Source organism: Ascaphus truei, unplaced genomic scaffold (genome assembly GCF_040206685.1).
Source record: "Ascaphus truei isolate aAscTru1 unplaced genomic scaffold, aAscTru1.hap1 HAP1_SCAFFOLD_2688, whole genome shotgun sequence".
In the NCBI taxonomy this organism is placed as follows: domain Eukaryota; kingdom Metazoa; phylum Chordata; class Amphibia; order Anura; family Ascaphidae; genus Ascaphus; species Ascaphus truei.
Window position 1 is genome coordinate 14,844 of NW_027455630.1, and position 18,770 is coordinate 33,613.

Consider the following 18,770-nt stretch of genomic DNA (forward strand, 5'->3'; position numbering starts at 1 on the left):
GTTACCTGATTGCTGGAGAAATGCTACATCATACTTCTCATTCCCCAACCCCAAAGTAAGTGTACTTCTTGTCTGTTACTGTACTATATCGTGTGTTCACCTATCCAAAGGAATAAATACAATTTGTTATATCTAAGCCTCGTTCAGTTCAAACCCAGTTATTTTGTGTAAATTACAACCTGTCATAAGCTATCGTGACAGGCTTGTATATTAACTGGTGGCAGCTGGTGGGATTGAACTGGACCTGTATTAGTAGTGTTCTGAGGGATACTGCAATACAGTGGGAACTTGATAGTAATTGCAAGTTCCTGGGTCTAAAGATATTGAACACACGTTAGTGCAACAAGTAACGCGAGTTGTCACACCACCTCACTGCTGCGACCCAGAACCATGAGTGAAGCGGAAAACATCTATTACCTGAGGACTAGAAATCAGCTAAAAGACAAGTGCCGTGAATATGGACTGGAATATGAGGACCAGGAGGTCGAAGACATGGTTGTCGCAATCACGGAATATGAAGCTGAGCATCCAGAATGTCGGGATACAGCTCAGCTTGCTCTTGTACAGCCGCCCGGAGATCAGGGATTGAACCCAGTGCCGGGGCGGCAGAATCCCGGGGAGGGAACGAGTGCACCTCCCGGGACAAGTGCGACAGGAGGGGCACTGATGGCTGCGGCTACCAGCCCGTTTACCCCTGAGATGTTGGCACTGATTACAACGTGGGGAGACCGAGAGACAGCGGAGGAGCGGCTAAAGTTTATCTCTATGGCGGTGAACAGACCCGCTTATTGCCCCCCGGTCCGACCCCCCAAAGATGAACTCCAACTGGACAAGCACAGTCTCACCAAGTACGTGGAGGGCACTGATCGGATCGACATGTTTCTAAGGAACTTTGAAACGCAGTGCCGGCGGTACAAGGTGCTTCCCCAGCATAGGGTTGCACGCTTGGACCCACTACTCTCCAGCTTGGCTAATCAGACATTGATGGCGCTTACAGATGAGTATGCCGATGATTATGACCACCTGAAAGAACTATTGCTATTTCAGCACGGTTTTACCCCTGAAGCTTACCGGGGTAAATTCCGGCTGGAGGAGAGGCAGCCTCAGGAGACCTATGTCACTTATGTGACCCACATGGCGTTATACGGGCTACCCTGGGTGGAGGGCTGTGATGCCAGGACTTACCAACGCCTGCTGGACCTCATCTTTCAGGAGCAGCTCATGCAGCAGTGCCCGCCGGCGGTGAGGGCTTGGGTGTATGACAAAAAGCCCAAGACTTACACAGAGGCGGCGAGGCTTGCAGATGACTATGTGATCAGCCGGTCCCAGATGACCACCAAGGCACCAGCCAAAGCGGCGGCGGCACCGGCCAAGAAGGCTGCTAGTACCCCCCAGTGGACCCAAAAGCCGCCTGCGGGCAGAAGTTCACAGAAGGTGGGGGAGCTCCGGCATGAGCGCCGGTGCTACAACTGTAACAGCACTGGTCACCTCAGACCAAATTGCCCGGAACCCCTGCGTTCCAACGGACCCCATCGGGGGCAACGCACCACAGCTGCGAAGCCGGTAGCCCGCGTGCGGGTGGCTTCCACCAAAGAACCAGGACCAGTCATGGAAACAACTCCCAGCGAGACGTCCCATGTCACCCCTACCCCGGTTTCATCGGTGCCTACAGCCAGGAGCGGAGGACAGCTCAGCGCAGACCTGCAGCAGACGGACGGCCGGAGCAAACATCTCACCCCGGTCACAGTCGGTGACCGGCCAGCAGTCGGCTTGCTGGATTCAGGAGCTGCAGTGACCCTGGTCTGACCTGATATGGTCCGGCCAGAGGAATTGCTCCCAGGCCCTGGGATGCAGATCACTGTGGCTGACGGAGAGCCACGTTTCCTGCAGGTGGCCAGAATCTTTTTGGATTGGGGGTTGGGCAAGGGTGTGCGGGAGGTGGGGGTTTTACCAGGTTTGGATGCTGAAATTCTTTTGGGCAACGACCTGGGACCGATGACCTGCACCTACGACCGTGTGCCCCAGCCCGCTGCAGTGGCGGCTGTTACCCGGAGCCAGACCGCGGCAAGGCCAGCGGCGGCCACTCCAGTCCCCCAGCCTTTGGGACCAACGTTAGCGGAGGGCGCAGAGGAGCCCGGGGAGGTAAGCCAGGATCAGTTGCAACCACAGGCTGACTTACTGTTCCCTATCACCTTGTCCCCTGACAATGACATGACTGGGGGGTGGCCAGACTTAGGAGCCCAGTTTAGGGAGGCAGTGAAGGCAGACCCTACCCTGGCTCACTCTATTCCGTTAGTGGGACATCAGGGGGTCACCAGGACACCAGCCCGGTTATTACAGCGTTACTACTGGCCGGGGGCATCCCGGGATGCGAGCAATTTCTGCCGCTCCTGTGATGCCTGCCAGCGAGTAGGTAAGGCGGGCGACCGTGTGAAGGCACCCCTGAGACCCGTACCGATAATAGGGGAACCCTTCCAGAAAGTAGCGATGGATCTTATAGGACCCCTTATGATTCCTAGCAGGTCAGGGAAGCGCTACATTCTCACGGTGGTGGATTTTGCCACCCGTACCCTGAGGCGGTAGCGCTTGGCACCATAAGTGCCAAGACAGTGGCAGCAGCTTTGCTGAACATTTTCTCTAGGGTAGGTTTCCCTAGTGAGATCCTAACCGATCAGGGGTCGCAGTTCATGAGTGAACTGTTACATTGTTTCTGGGATGCATGCGGTGTACAGCACCGGCGCACTACCCCTTACCACCCCCAGACAAACGGATTATGTGAGAGGTTCAACGGGACCCTGAAGCAGATGCATCGGACCTTTATAGAGGCGGAGGGGAAAGACTGGGAGATTCACCTGCAGCACTTGCTGTTTGCCTACCGAGAGGTACCGCAGGAATCTACAGGCTTCTCCCCCTTCAAGCTATTATATGGCCGCAGGGTACGTGGACCTCTGGACCTATTCCATGAGGGATGGGAAGGGGAGACTACTGCTACTGATGCTTCAGTGATCCAGTATGTAGTAGATCTCAGAGACCGGTTAGAGATGCTCATGGGGGTGGCCCAGGACCACCTCAGGGCTGCTCAGACCAAGCAAAAGCAATGGTATGACCAGCATGCCCGTAGCAGGGAATTCATCCCAGGACAGCAGGTGCTTGTTCTCAAACCCACTCGGGAGAACAAGCTGATGGCTGCCTGGTCGGGACCGTACTCGGTTATCCGAAAGGTGAATGAGTGCAACTATGTTGTACAGGTAGCGCCTGAGAGGCACAAGACATACCACATTAACATGTTAAAGGAATACAGAGCACCGAGTATGGGAGCAGTGCTGGCCATTTGTAGCCCACTGCTGGAGGATCCGGCGAGCAATGCTCTGCCTGATCTCCTAGGGGAGGCTAGGCAGGGAAACACTGTGGAACAGGTAGAGATAGGGGCACAGTTGAGTGCTAGGCAGAAGGGAGAAGCCAGGGACATGCTAGCTCAGTTTAGCGCCCTCTTCACTGACATGCCAGGGACCACACATCTCACAAAACATCCAGTGTACACAGGGGACCTGCAGCCTCTGCATAAGCACGCTTATAGAGTGTCAGCAGAGGTCAAGACAAGTATGGAAAGGGAGATAGAGGAGATGCTGACCCTAGGGGTAATTACTCCGTCCCAGAGCCCTTGGGCAAGTCCGGTAGTCCTAGTTCCTAAGAAGGACAAGACCACCCGGTTTTGTGTGGACTACCGGTTGCTCAACGCTGGGACGGTGTCAGATGCTTACCCCATGCCCCGCATGGATGAGTTACTAGATGAACTCGCGGGGGCAAAGTATCTGACCACCATGGATTTGAGCAAAGGCTATTGGCAAATCCCACTGACCCTGGAGGCTAGGGAGAAGTCAGCATTCATCACTCCAAGTGGCCTCTATGAGTTTTTGGTGATGCCATTTGGGATGAAGAATGCCCCGGCTACCTTTCAACGCCTGGTCAATAGGTTACTGGAAGGGATGCAGAGCTATGCCAGGGCTTACTTAGATGACATTGCTATCTTTAGTAGTTCCTGGGAATCCCACATAGGACACGTAGCTGCGGTGCTGGACAGGATCAGGGAGGCTGGGCTTACCTTGAAACCCACTAAGTGTATGGTAGGGATGGCAGAAGTCCTGTACTTAGGGCACAGGGTGGGTGGAGGGCATCTCAAACCAGAGCCAGCCAAGGTAGAAGCCATAGTTGAGTGGCCTGTTCCAAAAACCAAGAAACAGGTCATGGCATTTTTGGGCACTGCAGGGTACTATAGGAAGTTTGTCCCACAGTACAGCGCCGTGGCCAAACCCCTGACTGATCTGACAAAGAAGCAACTGCCTGTGCTTATTACCTGGACTCCTGCCTGTGAAACTGCTTTCCAGGCACTGAAAACTGCGCTTGCTGGAGCCCCCATACTGGCTGCCCCAGATTATACCAAGCATTTTCTCATTCAGACTGATGCCTCGGACTTTGGTCTTGGGGCTGTATTGAGCCAGGTGGGGGACGACGGCAAAGAGCACCCTGTGGTGTATCTCAGTCGCAAACTGCTCCCCAGGGAGGTGGCATATGCCACCATTGAAAAGGAGTGCTTGGCCATTGTGTGGGCACTCAAAAAGCTCCAGCCCTATGTATATGGGAGGGCTTTCACGGTCATCACAGACCACAATCCCCTGAGTTGGCTACAGAGGGTATCAGGGGAAAATGCCAAGTTGCTGAGATGGAGCTTAGCGTTGCAAGAATTAGAATTTACCATTCAACACAAAAAGGGCAGTGAAAACAGCAATGCTGATGGACTTTCACGCCAGGACTATCCCTCTGAGACTGAATTCATTAATGGTGCCAGCAGTGCCCCACTCCCCGTTAGGGCCAGTGGGCCACAGGACACCCATTAAGAAGGGGAGGTGTAGAGGGAGAAAGGGGGTGGCCCGGGATTAAAGGGGTCGCACCCCATTTGGCCATCCCCTGACCTCACCAGGGAGACAAGGGGTTAACTGGGCTGAGGTCCAGAAATGTGATTTAACCCTTGTTATGACATGAAAATATGTATTCCCCTGTTCCCGTTTTATTGTAACATCTGGTTATATCAGTGTCTGCATCACACATACACTAGGATCCATCCGGGAGTACAAGGGTTAATAGTCCTTTAATGATTATAGCTCTTTGTGTAATTTTCCCGCCTTTTCAGGCACCATTTTGCAGGTCCCCATAGGTCACCATTAGGGCTCAATGCTTTCTAATGGCAAATCTTGCTGTTTTGGTCCTGTTTCCTGTGAAGACCAGCAGGTGCGTCCGAGAGGGAGAGCGGCGGTTTCCCATTGTAAGTCAATGGGCCCATTGACTTCAATGGAGTTTCCTCGACGGAGCTTTCCAGGAACGAGTTGGCTGCCGTCCAAACCGCAAAACCGCAAAGCGGATACAATTTCTAAAAAAGAGCTTTGATCTCTTCAACTTCAAGTTCACAGTCAAGTTCAACGACAAGTGGCGTGGGAATAAACAGTTCTAGAGCACCTAGAAATAAAATTCTTTTTGCCCCTAGTTCCTAGACCTCCCCCCACTCGACCACAACCGGGTCCCCGAATCCTGGACCCCCGATAAGGGTTGAACCGAGAAGAGCGGGTCGCGCCATAGGTTCCAATGGCGGCGGCAGAAACGGCTCAGGAAAACGGCTAAGTGTAAAAAGCTGAAATTTAGGAATCCATAGCTCCGGTTCCGGAGGGTCCAGAGGATCAAGGTTTGGGGTATCTGTAGTCACTGCTCCGGCATCGCTGCAGAACCATCCTTGACCCTCTTGGACCAACCCGACGGAGTATGGACCCCCTTGAAAGTTCGGGACTTTTCCCATAGACTTCAATGGCGGCCAATTTCCATTGACCGGCTATGGCGGAAAAACCCCATTGACTTCAACGGCGGCGCAGCCCCGTTGAAAGTCTATGGCAGCGGATTCCCATAGCCACCAACGGCTGCGGTTTACCATTGAAAGTCTATGGCGGCGAAGCCCGTTGTTTTCAATGGGGATTTAGTGAAACGCTGAGATTTCTTTTTAGCGGAGATTTTTGTATTAAAATAGAAAACGGTTTAAAGTGTATTTGTGTAACTCCGGTTCCGAAGGTCGTAGCAAGTCTCAAATTGGACCATAGGGTGTCCCAGTTCCGGCATTGAGAACTGGGAAGTTTGGTCCCGCTGGACCCAAGGGAACCGGATATTTTAATATGTTTATGTTTTATCTTTAATACTGTGTCCCAAGGTATGGACAGAACCCAGAGGTAATTCCTTTGCATACTAGGGTAGCATATGGCCAGGGAGGCGACCCAATGTCTAGGACTTAAGTATTGTTCAAAGGATTTTGTCACCCTCACTGTTTACCTGAGGGCGAAGACGGCTCAAACCAGAGCAGCCTTTAAGTGTCCCATTTAACACCTCACATCACAGAATATCCTGCCAGAAAACCAAATGGGTAGACTAGCTGGCATTCCAGATGCAAATGTGGGGCTACAGAAATGAGACCCCAGAGCGCTACTGCCCCTGTGCCAACTAGCAGGGGGGCATGATCAAAATGTGTTCCCACGTTAATGAGTGGCTAGAGGTAATTGAAAACCAATCACCTGAACTTACTGTTAAGGATAGGGTTACAAAAGATATATAAATCGTGGTAATCCCTATCCCCTTTGTCTTCTGATATTATCTGAATTGTTACCTGATTGCTGGAGAAATGCTACATCATACTTCTCATTCCCCAACCCCAAAGTAAGTGTACTTCTTGTCTTGTTACTGTACTATATCGTCTGTTCACCTATCCTAAGGAATACATACAATTTGTTATATCTAAGCCTCGTTCAGTTCAGACCCAGTTATTTGTGTAATATTAATAGCCTGTCATAAGCTATCGTGACACCCTCCTCTCCCCCCATTCTCCTGGGCTCCCCTCCTTCCCCCACTCTCCTGAGCTCCCCTCCTCTCCCCCCACTCTCCTGTGCTCCCCCTTCCCACTCTTTTGGGCTCCCCTCCTCTCCCCCCACTCTCCTGTGCTCCCCCTTCCCACTCTTTTGGGCTCCCGTCCTCTCCCCCCACTCTCCTGTGCTCCCCACCTCTCCCCCCACTCTCCTGTGCTCCCAACCTCTCCCCCCACTCTCCTGTGCCCCCCTCCTCTCCCCCCACTCTCCTGTGCTCCCCACCTCTCCCCCCACTCTCCTGTGCTCCCCAACTCTCCCCCCACTCTCCTGTGCTCCCCTCCTCCCCCCACTCTTCTGTGCTCCCCTCCTCTCCCCCAACTCTCCTGTGCTCCCCTCCTCTCCCCCCACTCTCCTGTGCCCCCCTCCTCTCCCCCCACTCTCCTGTGCTCCCCACCTCTCCCCCCACTCTCCTGTGCTCCCCTCCTCCCCCCACTCTCCTGTGCTCCCCTCATCTCCACCCACTCTCCTGTGCTCCCCACCTCTCCCCCCACTCTCCTGTGCCCCCCTCCTCTCTCCCCACTCTCCTGTGCTCCCCACCTCTCCCCCCACTCTCCTGTGCTCCCCAACTCTCCCCCCACTCTCCTGTGCTCCCCTCCTCCCCCCACTCTCCTGTGCTCCTCTCCCCCCACTCTCCTGTGCTCCCCACCTCTCCCCCCACTCTCCTGTGCTCCTCTCCTCCCCCCACTCTCCTGTGCTTCTCTCCTCTCCCCCCACTCTCCTGTGCTTCTCTCCTCTCCCCCCACTCTCCTGTGCTCCCCTCCCCCCCATCTCCTGTGCTCCCCTCCTCTCCCCCCACTCTCCTGTGCTCCTCCCCCCACTCTCCTGTGCTCCTCCCCCCACTCTCCTGTGCTCCCCCCTCTCCTGTGCTCCCCCCTCTCCCCCCACTCTCCTGTGCTCCCCTCCTCTCCCCCCACTCTCCTGTGCTCCCCACCTCTCCCCCCACTCTCGTGTGCTCCCCTCCTCCCCCCCACTCTCCTGTGCTCCTCTCCTCCCCCCACTCTCCTGTGCTCCTCTCCTCCCCCCACTCTCCTGTGCTCCCCACCTCTCCCCCCACTCTCCTGTGCTCCTCTCCTCCCCCCACTCTCATGTGCTCCCCACCTCTCCCCCCACTTTCCTGTGCTCCCCACCTCTCCCCCCACTCTCATGTGCTCCTCTCCTCCCCCCACTCTCCTGTGCTCCTCTCCTCCCCCCACTCTCCTGTGCTCCCCACCTCTCCCCCGACTCTCCTGTGCTCCCCACCTCTCCCCCCACTCTCCTGTGCTCCTCTCCTCTCCCCCACTCTCCTGTGCTCCCCTCCTCTCCCCCCACTCTACTGTGCTCCTCTCCTCTCCCCCCACTCTCTGTGCTCCCCCCTCCCGCACTCTTTCCCCCTCTTGACCCCCTCTCTCTGTTTCAGTGTCTCCCCGCCGGTACCCGGACCCCCGAGGACACGTTCATGGTGATATCCCGTCACCCGGAGGTGACAGAGTGGGTGGAGCCGTCGGGGAAGGACGCCGTGTTCCAGACCTCGAGCCATTACACCAAGATGGCGGTGGATGAAGTGATGGCGCGCGACGGGAAGCGATACCGAGTCATACTGCTGGCTACAGGTACCATCCGCAGAGCATCGCACCCTCACCCGCTCCTACATACAGACCCGCAGAGCATCGCACCCTCACCCGCTCCTATATACAGACCCGCAGAGCATCGCACCCTCACCCGCTCCTACATACAGACCCGCAAAGCATTGCACCCTCACCCGCTCCTACAGACCCGCAGAGCATCGCACCCTCACCCGCTCCTACGTACAGACCCGCAGAGCATCGCACCCTCACCCGCTCCTACATACAGACCCGCAGAGCATCGCACCCTCACCCGCTCCTACATACAGACCCGCAGAGCATCGCACCCTCACCCGCTCCTACATACAGACCCGCAGAGCATCGCACCCTCACCCGCTCCTACATACAGACCCGCAGAGCATCGCACCCTCACCCGCTCCTACATACAGACCCGCAGAGCATCGCACCCTCACCCGCTCCTACATACAGACCCGCAGAGCATCGCACCCTCACTCCTTCCTACGTACAGACCCGCAGAGCGTCGCACCCTCACCCCTCCTACGTACAGACCGGCAGAGCGTTGCACCATTAACCCCTCGTCTCCCCAGATAACGGAGCTGTGCACAAGTTTGTAGAGCTGGATGATGGAGCCATGAATGTGCTGGAGACGCGTCCATTCCAGCACCCAGGGGAGATCGTGTACATGGAACTGGACCCCAAGGAGGTGTGCGGGGGGCGGGCGAGAGAGAAATAAAGGAGACTGAGGGAGGAATAAGGGGACAGAGAAACGGAGGGGGGAGAGAGTAGGGGAGAGAGGGGGGAGAGGGAATAGGGGGATAGGAAGGGGGAGAACAGCAAGGAGGGGAGGAGGAGAGAGTATAGGGGGGAGGAGGGAGTAGGAGGGGAGAGGAGAGTAGTGTGGGAGAGGAGAGAGTAGGGTGCGAGGATAGCGTAGGAGGGAAGGGAGTAATGGCACACAACCCTCCTTGCGTGTGTGTGTGTGTGTATATATATATACTTCTTAGTTAAGTTATGGTGAGTACAAAAATGTGACAAAAACCCTCCACAGTAAAGCATAAAGCAAATGGAAATATTACTGTATGTTCATTTGCATGTTTTAGACAGGTCTGCAACCCTGTCTTTCACCATTATCACCCAGCACACAGCACTTCCACTGCAGCAAGGGATTCAGGGAAATGACATGCAAATGAGCACACAGTGCCACCTTTTGCTGCAAAACCATTTTAAACATGGTTCCCTATAGGCTTAAGCTTGCTGCATGGTCACAGCTTTGAGCACAGCCAGGGTTAAGATGCAAAGCCAGAAAACCCACCCACAGACAGACTGTTTCGATCTTAATGGGAATCCTCGGTGTGGGGTTGGTTATACTGGTTATGCAAAGCTGAAGCAATGAGGATGCATCTTAACCCTGACTGTGCTCAAAGCTGTGACCATGCAGCAAGCTTAAGCCTATAGGGAACCATGTTTAAAATGGTTTTGCAGCAAAAGGTGGCACTGTGCTCATTTGCATGTCATTTCCCAGAATCCCTTGCTGCAGTGGAAGTGCTGGGTGCTGGGTGATAATGGTGAAAGACAGGGTTGCAGACCTGTCTAAGACATGCAAATGAGCATACAGTTATATTTACATTTATTTATCTACTATATATTTCTGAAAGTGTCCTATGTGTCCGGGACTGTATGTGTCTCCCTGTGCCCCTCCCCGTGTCCCTAGCGGCAATCTCATTGGACCTTGGGCCAGGCCAATGAGATTGCTCCCTTGGGCCGCCCGCCCCCGCACACCTCTCATTGGCCTGAGGCGGAGTGAAGGGCACACACACACACACACACACACACACACACAAACATCACTATACACACACATCACTAAACACACACACACATCACTATACACACACACACACATCACTATACACACACACACACACACACACACATCACTATACACACACACACACACACATCACTATACACACACACACATCACTATACACACACACACACACACACACATCACTATACACACACACATCACTATACACACACACACACACACACACATCACTATACACACACACATCACTATACACACACACACACACACACACACACACACATCACTATACACACACACACACACACACACACACACACACACCACTATACACACACACACACACACACACACATCACTATACACACACATCACTATACACACACACACACATCACTATACACACACACACACACACACACATCACTATACACACACACACACACATCACTATACACACACACACACACACACACATCACTATACACACACACACACATCACTAAACACACACACACGCACGGTGTTACATACATTAGCGGGGCTAATTCATATGTGAATGTGCTCACAAGTGATATTTACATTTGCTCTATATATATATGGGGGTACGCACAGTGATTGTGATGTATAATTGAGGTCTCTCCCCCCCCCCCAGCACGCCCTGTATGTGGGGTCCCCCCGTGAGGTCGCCCGGCTCGCCCTGGATACGTGTGGGGGTTACGAGCAGACATGCGAGGGCTGCGTCCTGTCCCGGGACCCTTACTGCGGATGGACAGGGAGCGCATGCGGGTCGGTTCTGAACAGCGCGGGGTGAGTGTGTCATACCACCACACCCAAAACACAACCAGGATTACAAAATGGCCGCACTGTCGCTGTATTTCCAATATATCTCCATAGCAATGTCAAACTAAGAGAAGCTGTAAGTACCCGGCGTTGCTCATTCCTTCCCTCCTCCCCTCACCCCCTTCTCTTTCCTCCACCCCCATCACTCTCCCTCTCCCTCATTACTTTAATACCTTGTGATATCCCCAATTCTTCCTCGTGCCAACCTACTTCCTCTCTTTCTTTCTCTGTCTGCTTTCAGTGTAACCTTTCTACTAGTAGCTATCCGACTTATTATCTGCCACCAGGCAAATGGAACCAGTATATATTCCATTACACACACACTATAATGGAACCAGTATATATATATATATACACACACACACAAACAACTCGAAAAAAATGCACTCGCCCGCTCGCCTGGGGCGAGTGCATTTTGGGCCCTGTAAAGTGCTTACCTGCGGCGGCGTCTCCCGGCATTCTCCGTCTTCCTCTTCAAGTTGTACTTTTTCCCCTTCAGCTCCAGTTAAAATGGCCGCGTGTGGCGTCAAATGATGCCGTGTTGCCATGGCAACGGGGCGTATTGTCACGTTGCGTGACGTCACAGCGTCCTGTTGCCATGGCAATGCTGTGTCATTTGACGCTGCGCGGCCATTTTAACTGGAGCTGCAGGGGAAAAAGTACAAGTTGAAGACGGAGAATGCCGGGAGACGCCGCACGTAAGACTCGTGAGGGGGGGGGGGGGGGTGAGTTAATACATGTCTAGATGTAGAGCTAATAGCCTCTGAGTCACTACCCCATCTATTTAGGTAGTTAGTAAAGTATATATTTAATGGATTCATGATTAATTGATACATTTATTGCTACTTTTGAGTGGTTTTGTTTTTATTTCAAATATCTCAGCGTTTTTTTCTTACATTTGTTAGGCTTTTTGGAGGTATGAAGCCCTGCTCTTACCTCACATTCGCCAGTTTTTTGTAGCTAGATATTTTAAACTTGCAGCGGGACCGCCATTTTGTTTTTGGATTTCCAATGATTGTCTCTTCTTGACATATTCCGTGGTTTCCCAGCTCAGTTTTGAAGGGCTGTGACCTGTATACCAGGGCTGCGCAAAGTGGGGGGCGCACGGCGGTTACTGAGGCCCCGCTCTCTTCCCCAAGGCATTTAAATTAAAGGCCGTGGGGGGCGCGCAAGGCCTCTGTAAATCTCTTTCCTGGTCTCATCCGCCTCTTCGGCGACACATCGCCATGACAACGCGGCGTCAAACGGCTACGCGCTTCCCTGCCAACACAACGTCGCATGACGTCATATGACGCCGCAAAGCTCGGAGTCGGTAAGGGAAGGGGGGCGCGAACAGGGGGGAGAGGTGGCAGGTGGGGCGCGAACAGAAAAGTTTGCGCGCCCCTGCTTTACACTATAAATGCCTCCATAGTTGGGAATCACCGTTTTTAACCGTGGCTTTTATCATAGATGATAATAATTGGGACAGAGATACGAGAGACGGGTTTTCTGACCGCGCAGAAGGGAGTCACTGCAATGTAGATAGGCAACATTTGACCTCGCTATTTCGAGATTACAAACGGGTATTGGTGAAACAACTCAAATTGTAATGGGATATCTGTAGTCTGGAAATGTGTGCTGAGATCAGGAATCGTCCCTCCGTGGGTTACGAATTAAATGAAATCCAGCTGACTGAGCCGTTTATAGTTAAATGGGAGGAGAGCATACAGTGCTTCCACGGAAGCAAGGAATTATGGGAAATGACATGCAAATGAGCACTGTGCCATCTTTTCCTTCAAAATATATATATATATATATATATATATATGTAGCAACTGTAAATATTCCTGTATGTTCATTTGCATGTCTTAGACAGGTCTGCAACCCTGTCTTTCACCATTATCCCCCAGCACACAGCACTTCCACTGCAGCAAGGGACACTGGGAAATGACATGCAAATGAGCACACAGTGCCATCTTTTAGCTCAAGCTTCTATTACAGGGCAACCCTTAAATCAATGCATGCTCCTTTAAGCACAGCTTTTAAGCATAGCTGGGGCAAGATGCAAAGCCAATAACCCACTCACAGACATGTTTCAACCTAATGGGTATCATCAGTGTGAGGTTGGTTGCTGGCTCTGCTGGTTTGAGACTAAGAGTAGGTATTCACCACACTTATTAAGGTTATGGTGGGTAAAAAAAGTGACAAAAACCCTCCACAGTAAAGCATATAGCAACTGTAAATATTCCTGTATACATACATTGCATACATTGGCTTAAGGGTTGCTCTGTAATAGGAGCTTGAGATAAAAGGTGGCACTGTGTGCTCATTTGCATGTCATTTCCCAGAATCCCTTGCTGCAGTGGAAGTGCTGTGTGCTGGGCGATAATGGTGAAAGACAGGGTTGCAGACCTGCCTAAGGCTGGGGCCATAGAGGGGTGAGGAGTTCGGAGCCGCGCTGACGCTGAGGCTCGCCTGCTGAAATCTGTGCGATTTCATGCCCATGCAGGCGAGCCAGCGGGCGCGATCGGAGGCGGGGGGAGACTGAGGGAGGCGGGGCAGTGACGTTGACGCTGCTCCGCGCTGATTGGATGTTTACAGCCGACAGCGCACTGAAAAACAGCTTGGCTGTCGGCTGAAAAATCCAGCGCCTCCGCACGCCTGCAGACGCGCGCGTGAGCCCCCTGTCAAGTCATCAACATTGAAGATGCAGGGGATCAGCGCGGAGCGTCCGCACGGCTCAGCGCTGCTTGTCCTTCTATGGACTCGGCCTAAGACATGCAAATGAACATACAGGAATATTTACAGTTGCTATATGCTTTACCGCTGCCCCAGTACCTTCTACAGCGCACGGTTCAAACTTCGCCCCCCTAGTCCGGTCCCAGTTATTACCTTGTCGCGCAAATTTCCCCAGCGGTGCGCGACAGGTTTTCAGTGAGACAGTGAAATTGAGCTTACAGTTTGCGAAGGAGGCGTGGCCGCGCCCCCGCCGGCGTTTCAGCCAATGACGGTGAACCAGACGCGTGAGGTCATAACAACGCACCTACAAAACCCCCTCCACGCCCCCTCCCGTCGCAAACGCTCCCTCTCTCCCAGGACTGCAGATCACGGTGAAGCGCTGTGCACGCGCCGCCCCCCCCGCCGGGCACGCGTGCTACAGTGCACACTGGGACCGCAGCCTAAAAAGGGGGGAATTTATTAATGAAAAGCAGTCCCAGAGAATTGCACTTACAGGATATTAAAAGAACAAATACATTGGAGAGAAATCTCTAATCTGGGAGTCATCAACAGGGGTGGAAGGGTCCAGGATAGGTTGGGTGCACTGGATATGGCCATCTACAGCTCCTGCCACGAGTGGACGTGGCCCCGCAGCGTCTAACAGGTACATCAGTTTGGGCTCACACATCAGGGTGAGAGTATCGGCAGTATAAAGAATCAGCCGGTTGAGACTTCTGAGAACACTGGAACTCCTTGCGCACCTCCGAACGTGATGACGTCACTGTAACAGGGGAGGTATGTAACAGGGACTTATCCCTGTTAAAGAAATGTGCCTCTAATCCAGCAGTGTGCTGGTTAATTGTACACCAGCAATTAGTCAGACTCCACCTGGATGATTAAGACTCTGTTAGAAAAAGCCTGTTCCCAGAAACAGGAGGGAGATTTTCCTCAGTACACAAGGGTGCTGACAAGAGGAAAGAGGTCTTGAGCAGAAAGGCTCTGCTGAGATCAATACACCCAGAGACCTATATTCCTGGACATAGGGGACCCAGGAACCTACCAGAGACTGACATAAAGGGCCACCTGCTTTAAGGTATCTCTTGAGATTTTGGGGAATAGGGTGGTAATAGAATTATCCCTCCAGCCCTGGAGAAAGGGACTGGGGTAGTAATTTAGCCCTTACACAGGGATAGGTGTTTGCCGTTTTTGTATGTTTCTGTTTGCTGTGCTATTTAAAGGGACAAGCGCAATAAAGCCTTATTTTAATTTCACCTTAATAACGGTCTCCATTGCGTACCTCTGCACACGTCTCTTACAGTCACCATCACGATACCAAATGAGCAATCTTATTATGCATTGCAAAGAATGAAATGCTCTATATATCAGGGGGGAAATGGTGGCGCAAAGTCACTATTTTGACGCAAATCTCGCTGAAACATAACTACTGTATACCTATATCTTCACCAAAGTTGCGCCATGTTCAGGGGGGGGGCGTCTGCCTGAACGAGATGAGGGATTTACAGAGTGAGTGGGAGGCGTTAGGGGCGGAGTCCTGTTTGCATATCGGCGCCGGTCTGTGTATTGGGAATGAGCGGCTTGCGGTGGTTTTCTCCGTCGCCCCGAAGGCGGGCAAAGTCTTTCTTTCTTTTTTTTTTTACTAGCGGCAAATTGTACAGCAGTGAAAATACACGACAGAAATATGCCGCGTATTAGACGGGGGATAGGAAAGCGCATTTTTCCCCACGTCTGCGCAAACGGACGGCGCGATACGTCCCAAGTGTGAGGGGTTCATGATAATAGGTCAGATTTCAAGAGTCTCCAAGTCTCTGGTAGATGGTTCAGTGTACGAGTGTGTAACTCTGGGGACTGTCACACTACATGTCCCGGTCATTAGGTCACTTTGCCCCTACGTGGGACTGACTCTTTAACCCATTAAACACGTCCCCGTCATTAGGTCACTTTGTCCCTACGTGGGACTGACTCTTTAACCCATTAAACACGTCCCCGTCATTAGGTCACTTTGTCCCTACGTGGGACTGACTCTTTAACCCATTAAACACGTCCCGGTCATTGGGTCACTTTGCCCCTACGTGGGACTGACTCTTTAACCCATTAAACACATCCCGGTCATTGGGTCACTTTGCCCCTACGTGGGACTGTCCCTTTAACCCATTAAACACGTCCCGGTCATTAGGTCACTTTGCCGCTACGTGGGACTGTCCCTTTAACCCATTAAACACGTCCTTGTCATTAGGTCACTTTGCCCCTAGATGGGACTGACCCTTTAACCCATTAAACACTTCCCTGTCATTAGGTCACTTTGCCCCTAGATGGGACTGACTCTTTAACCCATTGAACACGTCCCCGTCATTAGGTCACTTTGCCCCTAGATGGGACTGACCCTTTAACCCATTAAACATGTCCCGGTCATTAGGTCACTTTGCCCCTACGTGGGACTGTCCCTTTAACCCATTAAACACATCCCGGTCATTAGGTCACTTTGCCCCTAGATGGGACTGTCCCTTTAACCCATTGAACACGTCCCCGTCATTAGGTCACTTTGCCCCTACGTGGGACTGACCCTTTAACCCATTAAACACGTCCCTGTCATTAGGTCACTTTGCCCCTACGTGGGACTGACCCTTTAAACCACTAAACATGTCCCTGTCATTAGGTCACTTTGATCCTACGTGGGACTGACCCTTTAACCCATTAAACGCGTCCCTGTCATTAGGTCACTTTGAACCTACGTGGGACTGACCCTTTAACACATTAAACACGTCCTGGTCATTAGGTCTAAAGAACTGTTTGCTCTGTACCTAACTTTTCCTATTAACTGTTTCAGGGCCGCCATGCTGCAGAATATTACACACGGATCATTCTCCAAGTGTACGAACACAAGTAAGTATTTATGTATATACAGAAGAGGTCCCCTCAGTGTTATATACAGAGAATAGATCCCCCCCAATGTTATATACAGAGAGAAGAGGTCCCCTCAGTGCTATATACAGGTAGGAGGTGTCCCCTCTGTGCTGTATACAGGTAGATGTGTGCTCGGTGCTATGTACAGGTAGGAGGTGCCCCCTCTGTGCTATATACAGGTAACGTGTGCCGCGTGCTATATACTGACTGACCCGCGTCTCTCTCTAGAGCCACACAAGCAGTATCGAGGTCGGGCTTCGGGTGAGGCCCCGGCGGGTGAGGGCGTCCGCCACGGGACCCGTTACTTCCTGACCAGCCCCGCGCTGTCCGAACACGCCACGTACAGCTGGACACGCGACGGCCAGGACCTGGGTCACTGCGCTCCCCACAATGGCTCCTGTACTCTACTCCTCCTCCATGTGACAGAGTACGGGCGCTACCAGTGCCTGGCGCAGGAGGGCGGGGCGCAGCGGGTGGTCGCGGAGCATTTCCTGGCGAGGGACAGCGGCAGTGCCTTGCTTCCCCTCGGCTGGCTGGCGGGGTGGCTGTGCTGGCTGTGACGTTGATGTGACCCCCCAGCTCGGTATGGGGGGTGAAGGAGTCGTTAGCATCCTGTATATCTCGCTGTCCTGTAACGCATGGCTAACGCGCTGTTAATTATTTCCCAGCGATGGGGGGGAGATGGAGGGGGGGGGGAGAGTGAGATTTAGGGGGGGGAGATGGAGGGGGGGGAGAGAGATTTAGGGGGGGGGGAGATGGATGGGGGGTAGAGAGATGGAGGGGGGGGGAAAGAGATGGAGAGGGGGGAAAGAGATGGAGAGGGGGGAAAGAGATGGAGGGGGGGAGAGGGGGGAAAGAGATGGAGGGGGGAGAGGGGGGAAAGAGATGGAGGGGGGATAGGGAGGGAGAGGGCAGGGGAGGCGGTGGGAGAAAGGGGATAGGAAAAGGGGGCAGAGGGGACGGGGAGGGGAGAGAGGGAAGTTGAGAGGGAGGGCAGGGAGCGACATAGATGGAGGGAGAGGAGGAAGTGAGACAGGTGGGGGGGAGGAGGAAGGTAGAGAGACAGAACGAACAGAGGGGGAGGGGAGACGGTGAAAATAAAAGGAGGAAGCAAGTACAGGGGGTGATTGAGAGAGGGGGGGGAGTGATAGAGAAATGAGAGGCGGGAGAGAAAACGGGGGATGGGGGAAGCAGGGGGAGAGAGAGTGGGCTGAGGGCAGGGAGAGGGAGGGAGGAGCACTTTCTACCCGATGTGTAGTGAAAGCAGAACAGACAGCCGTGCACTGAGGCACCTCGGGGGTGGGTGACCACTGGGTTATCACGTGGGGTGCCTTATTGCCTCCTAACTCAGGGAAAGGGGTAACCCTTATTTCTTCATGGGTGGGAAGGGGTGTTTGGGTCTTGCCGCATTGCACTTTAGTTCAGTTATTCCTTTAGCCATAACTGTGAATGTTCTATCTTGCTCGCTAGCTCTGCTTGCAGCAGAAGGGTTAATTATCGCCGGCTGTTTCGATTTTAGCGCCCCATTTCGGGATGTTAAAATGGCCGCCGGAGCCGGACACCGCTTCCCAGCCAGCCATCCGCTCTTGAGTCTGCAGGGTTAACCGGGTAGGGGTGAGTGGGGGGCTGCCTGTTAAGGGATAAGTGCCCCCCACCCCATATAAAATCCCACATCCCGAAGCTTTCCTCTTATCCCACAAGAGGAATCCCGCCACTGACCCAGCGAAAGCCCATTATCCAGGGGTCACATTGACCCATTAAGGGCAGAGGGTCTTTGCGCCCCCCCAAATGATGAAGGAATTCGGCAGCGGCGTTTCTCTCTAAAAACATTCCAACCCCCGTTACTGTAAATATAATAATACATCATCTCCTATATAATTATACAGACATAATAATAATAACAGTCTCCTATATAATTATACAGAAATAAGTCTCCTATATAATTATACAGAAATAAGTCTC

At 52.8% G+C, this 18,770-nt stretch overlaps 1 protein-coding gene across 1 annotated transcript in view; it reads left to right on the forward strand.

The window, feature by feature from the left end:
• LOC142481469 (semaphorin-7A-like) overlaps positions 1 to 17,490 on the forward strand; it is a 29,900-nt gene extending 12,410 nt beyond the window's left edge. Inside the window, exons 5-9 of the mRNA XM_075582877.1 lie at positions 8,350 to 8,542; positions 9,103 to 9,218; positions 11,002 to 11,156; positions 16,732 to 16,787; positions 17,037 to 17,490. Coding sequence (XP_075438992.1) covers positions 8,350 to 8,542; positions 9,103 to 9,218; positions 11,002 to 11,156; positions 16,732 to 16,787; positions 17,037 to 17,368 — 852 coding nt within the window. The 3' untranslated portion in view covers positions 17,369 to 17,490. The remainder of the gene's footprint in view (positions 1 to 8,349; positions 8,543 to 9,102; positions 9,219 to 11,001; positions 11,157 to 16,731; positions 16,788 to 17,036) is intronic.
• Positions 17,491 to 18,770: the final 1,280 nt, after the last annotated feature.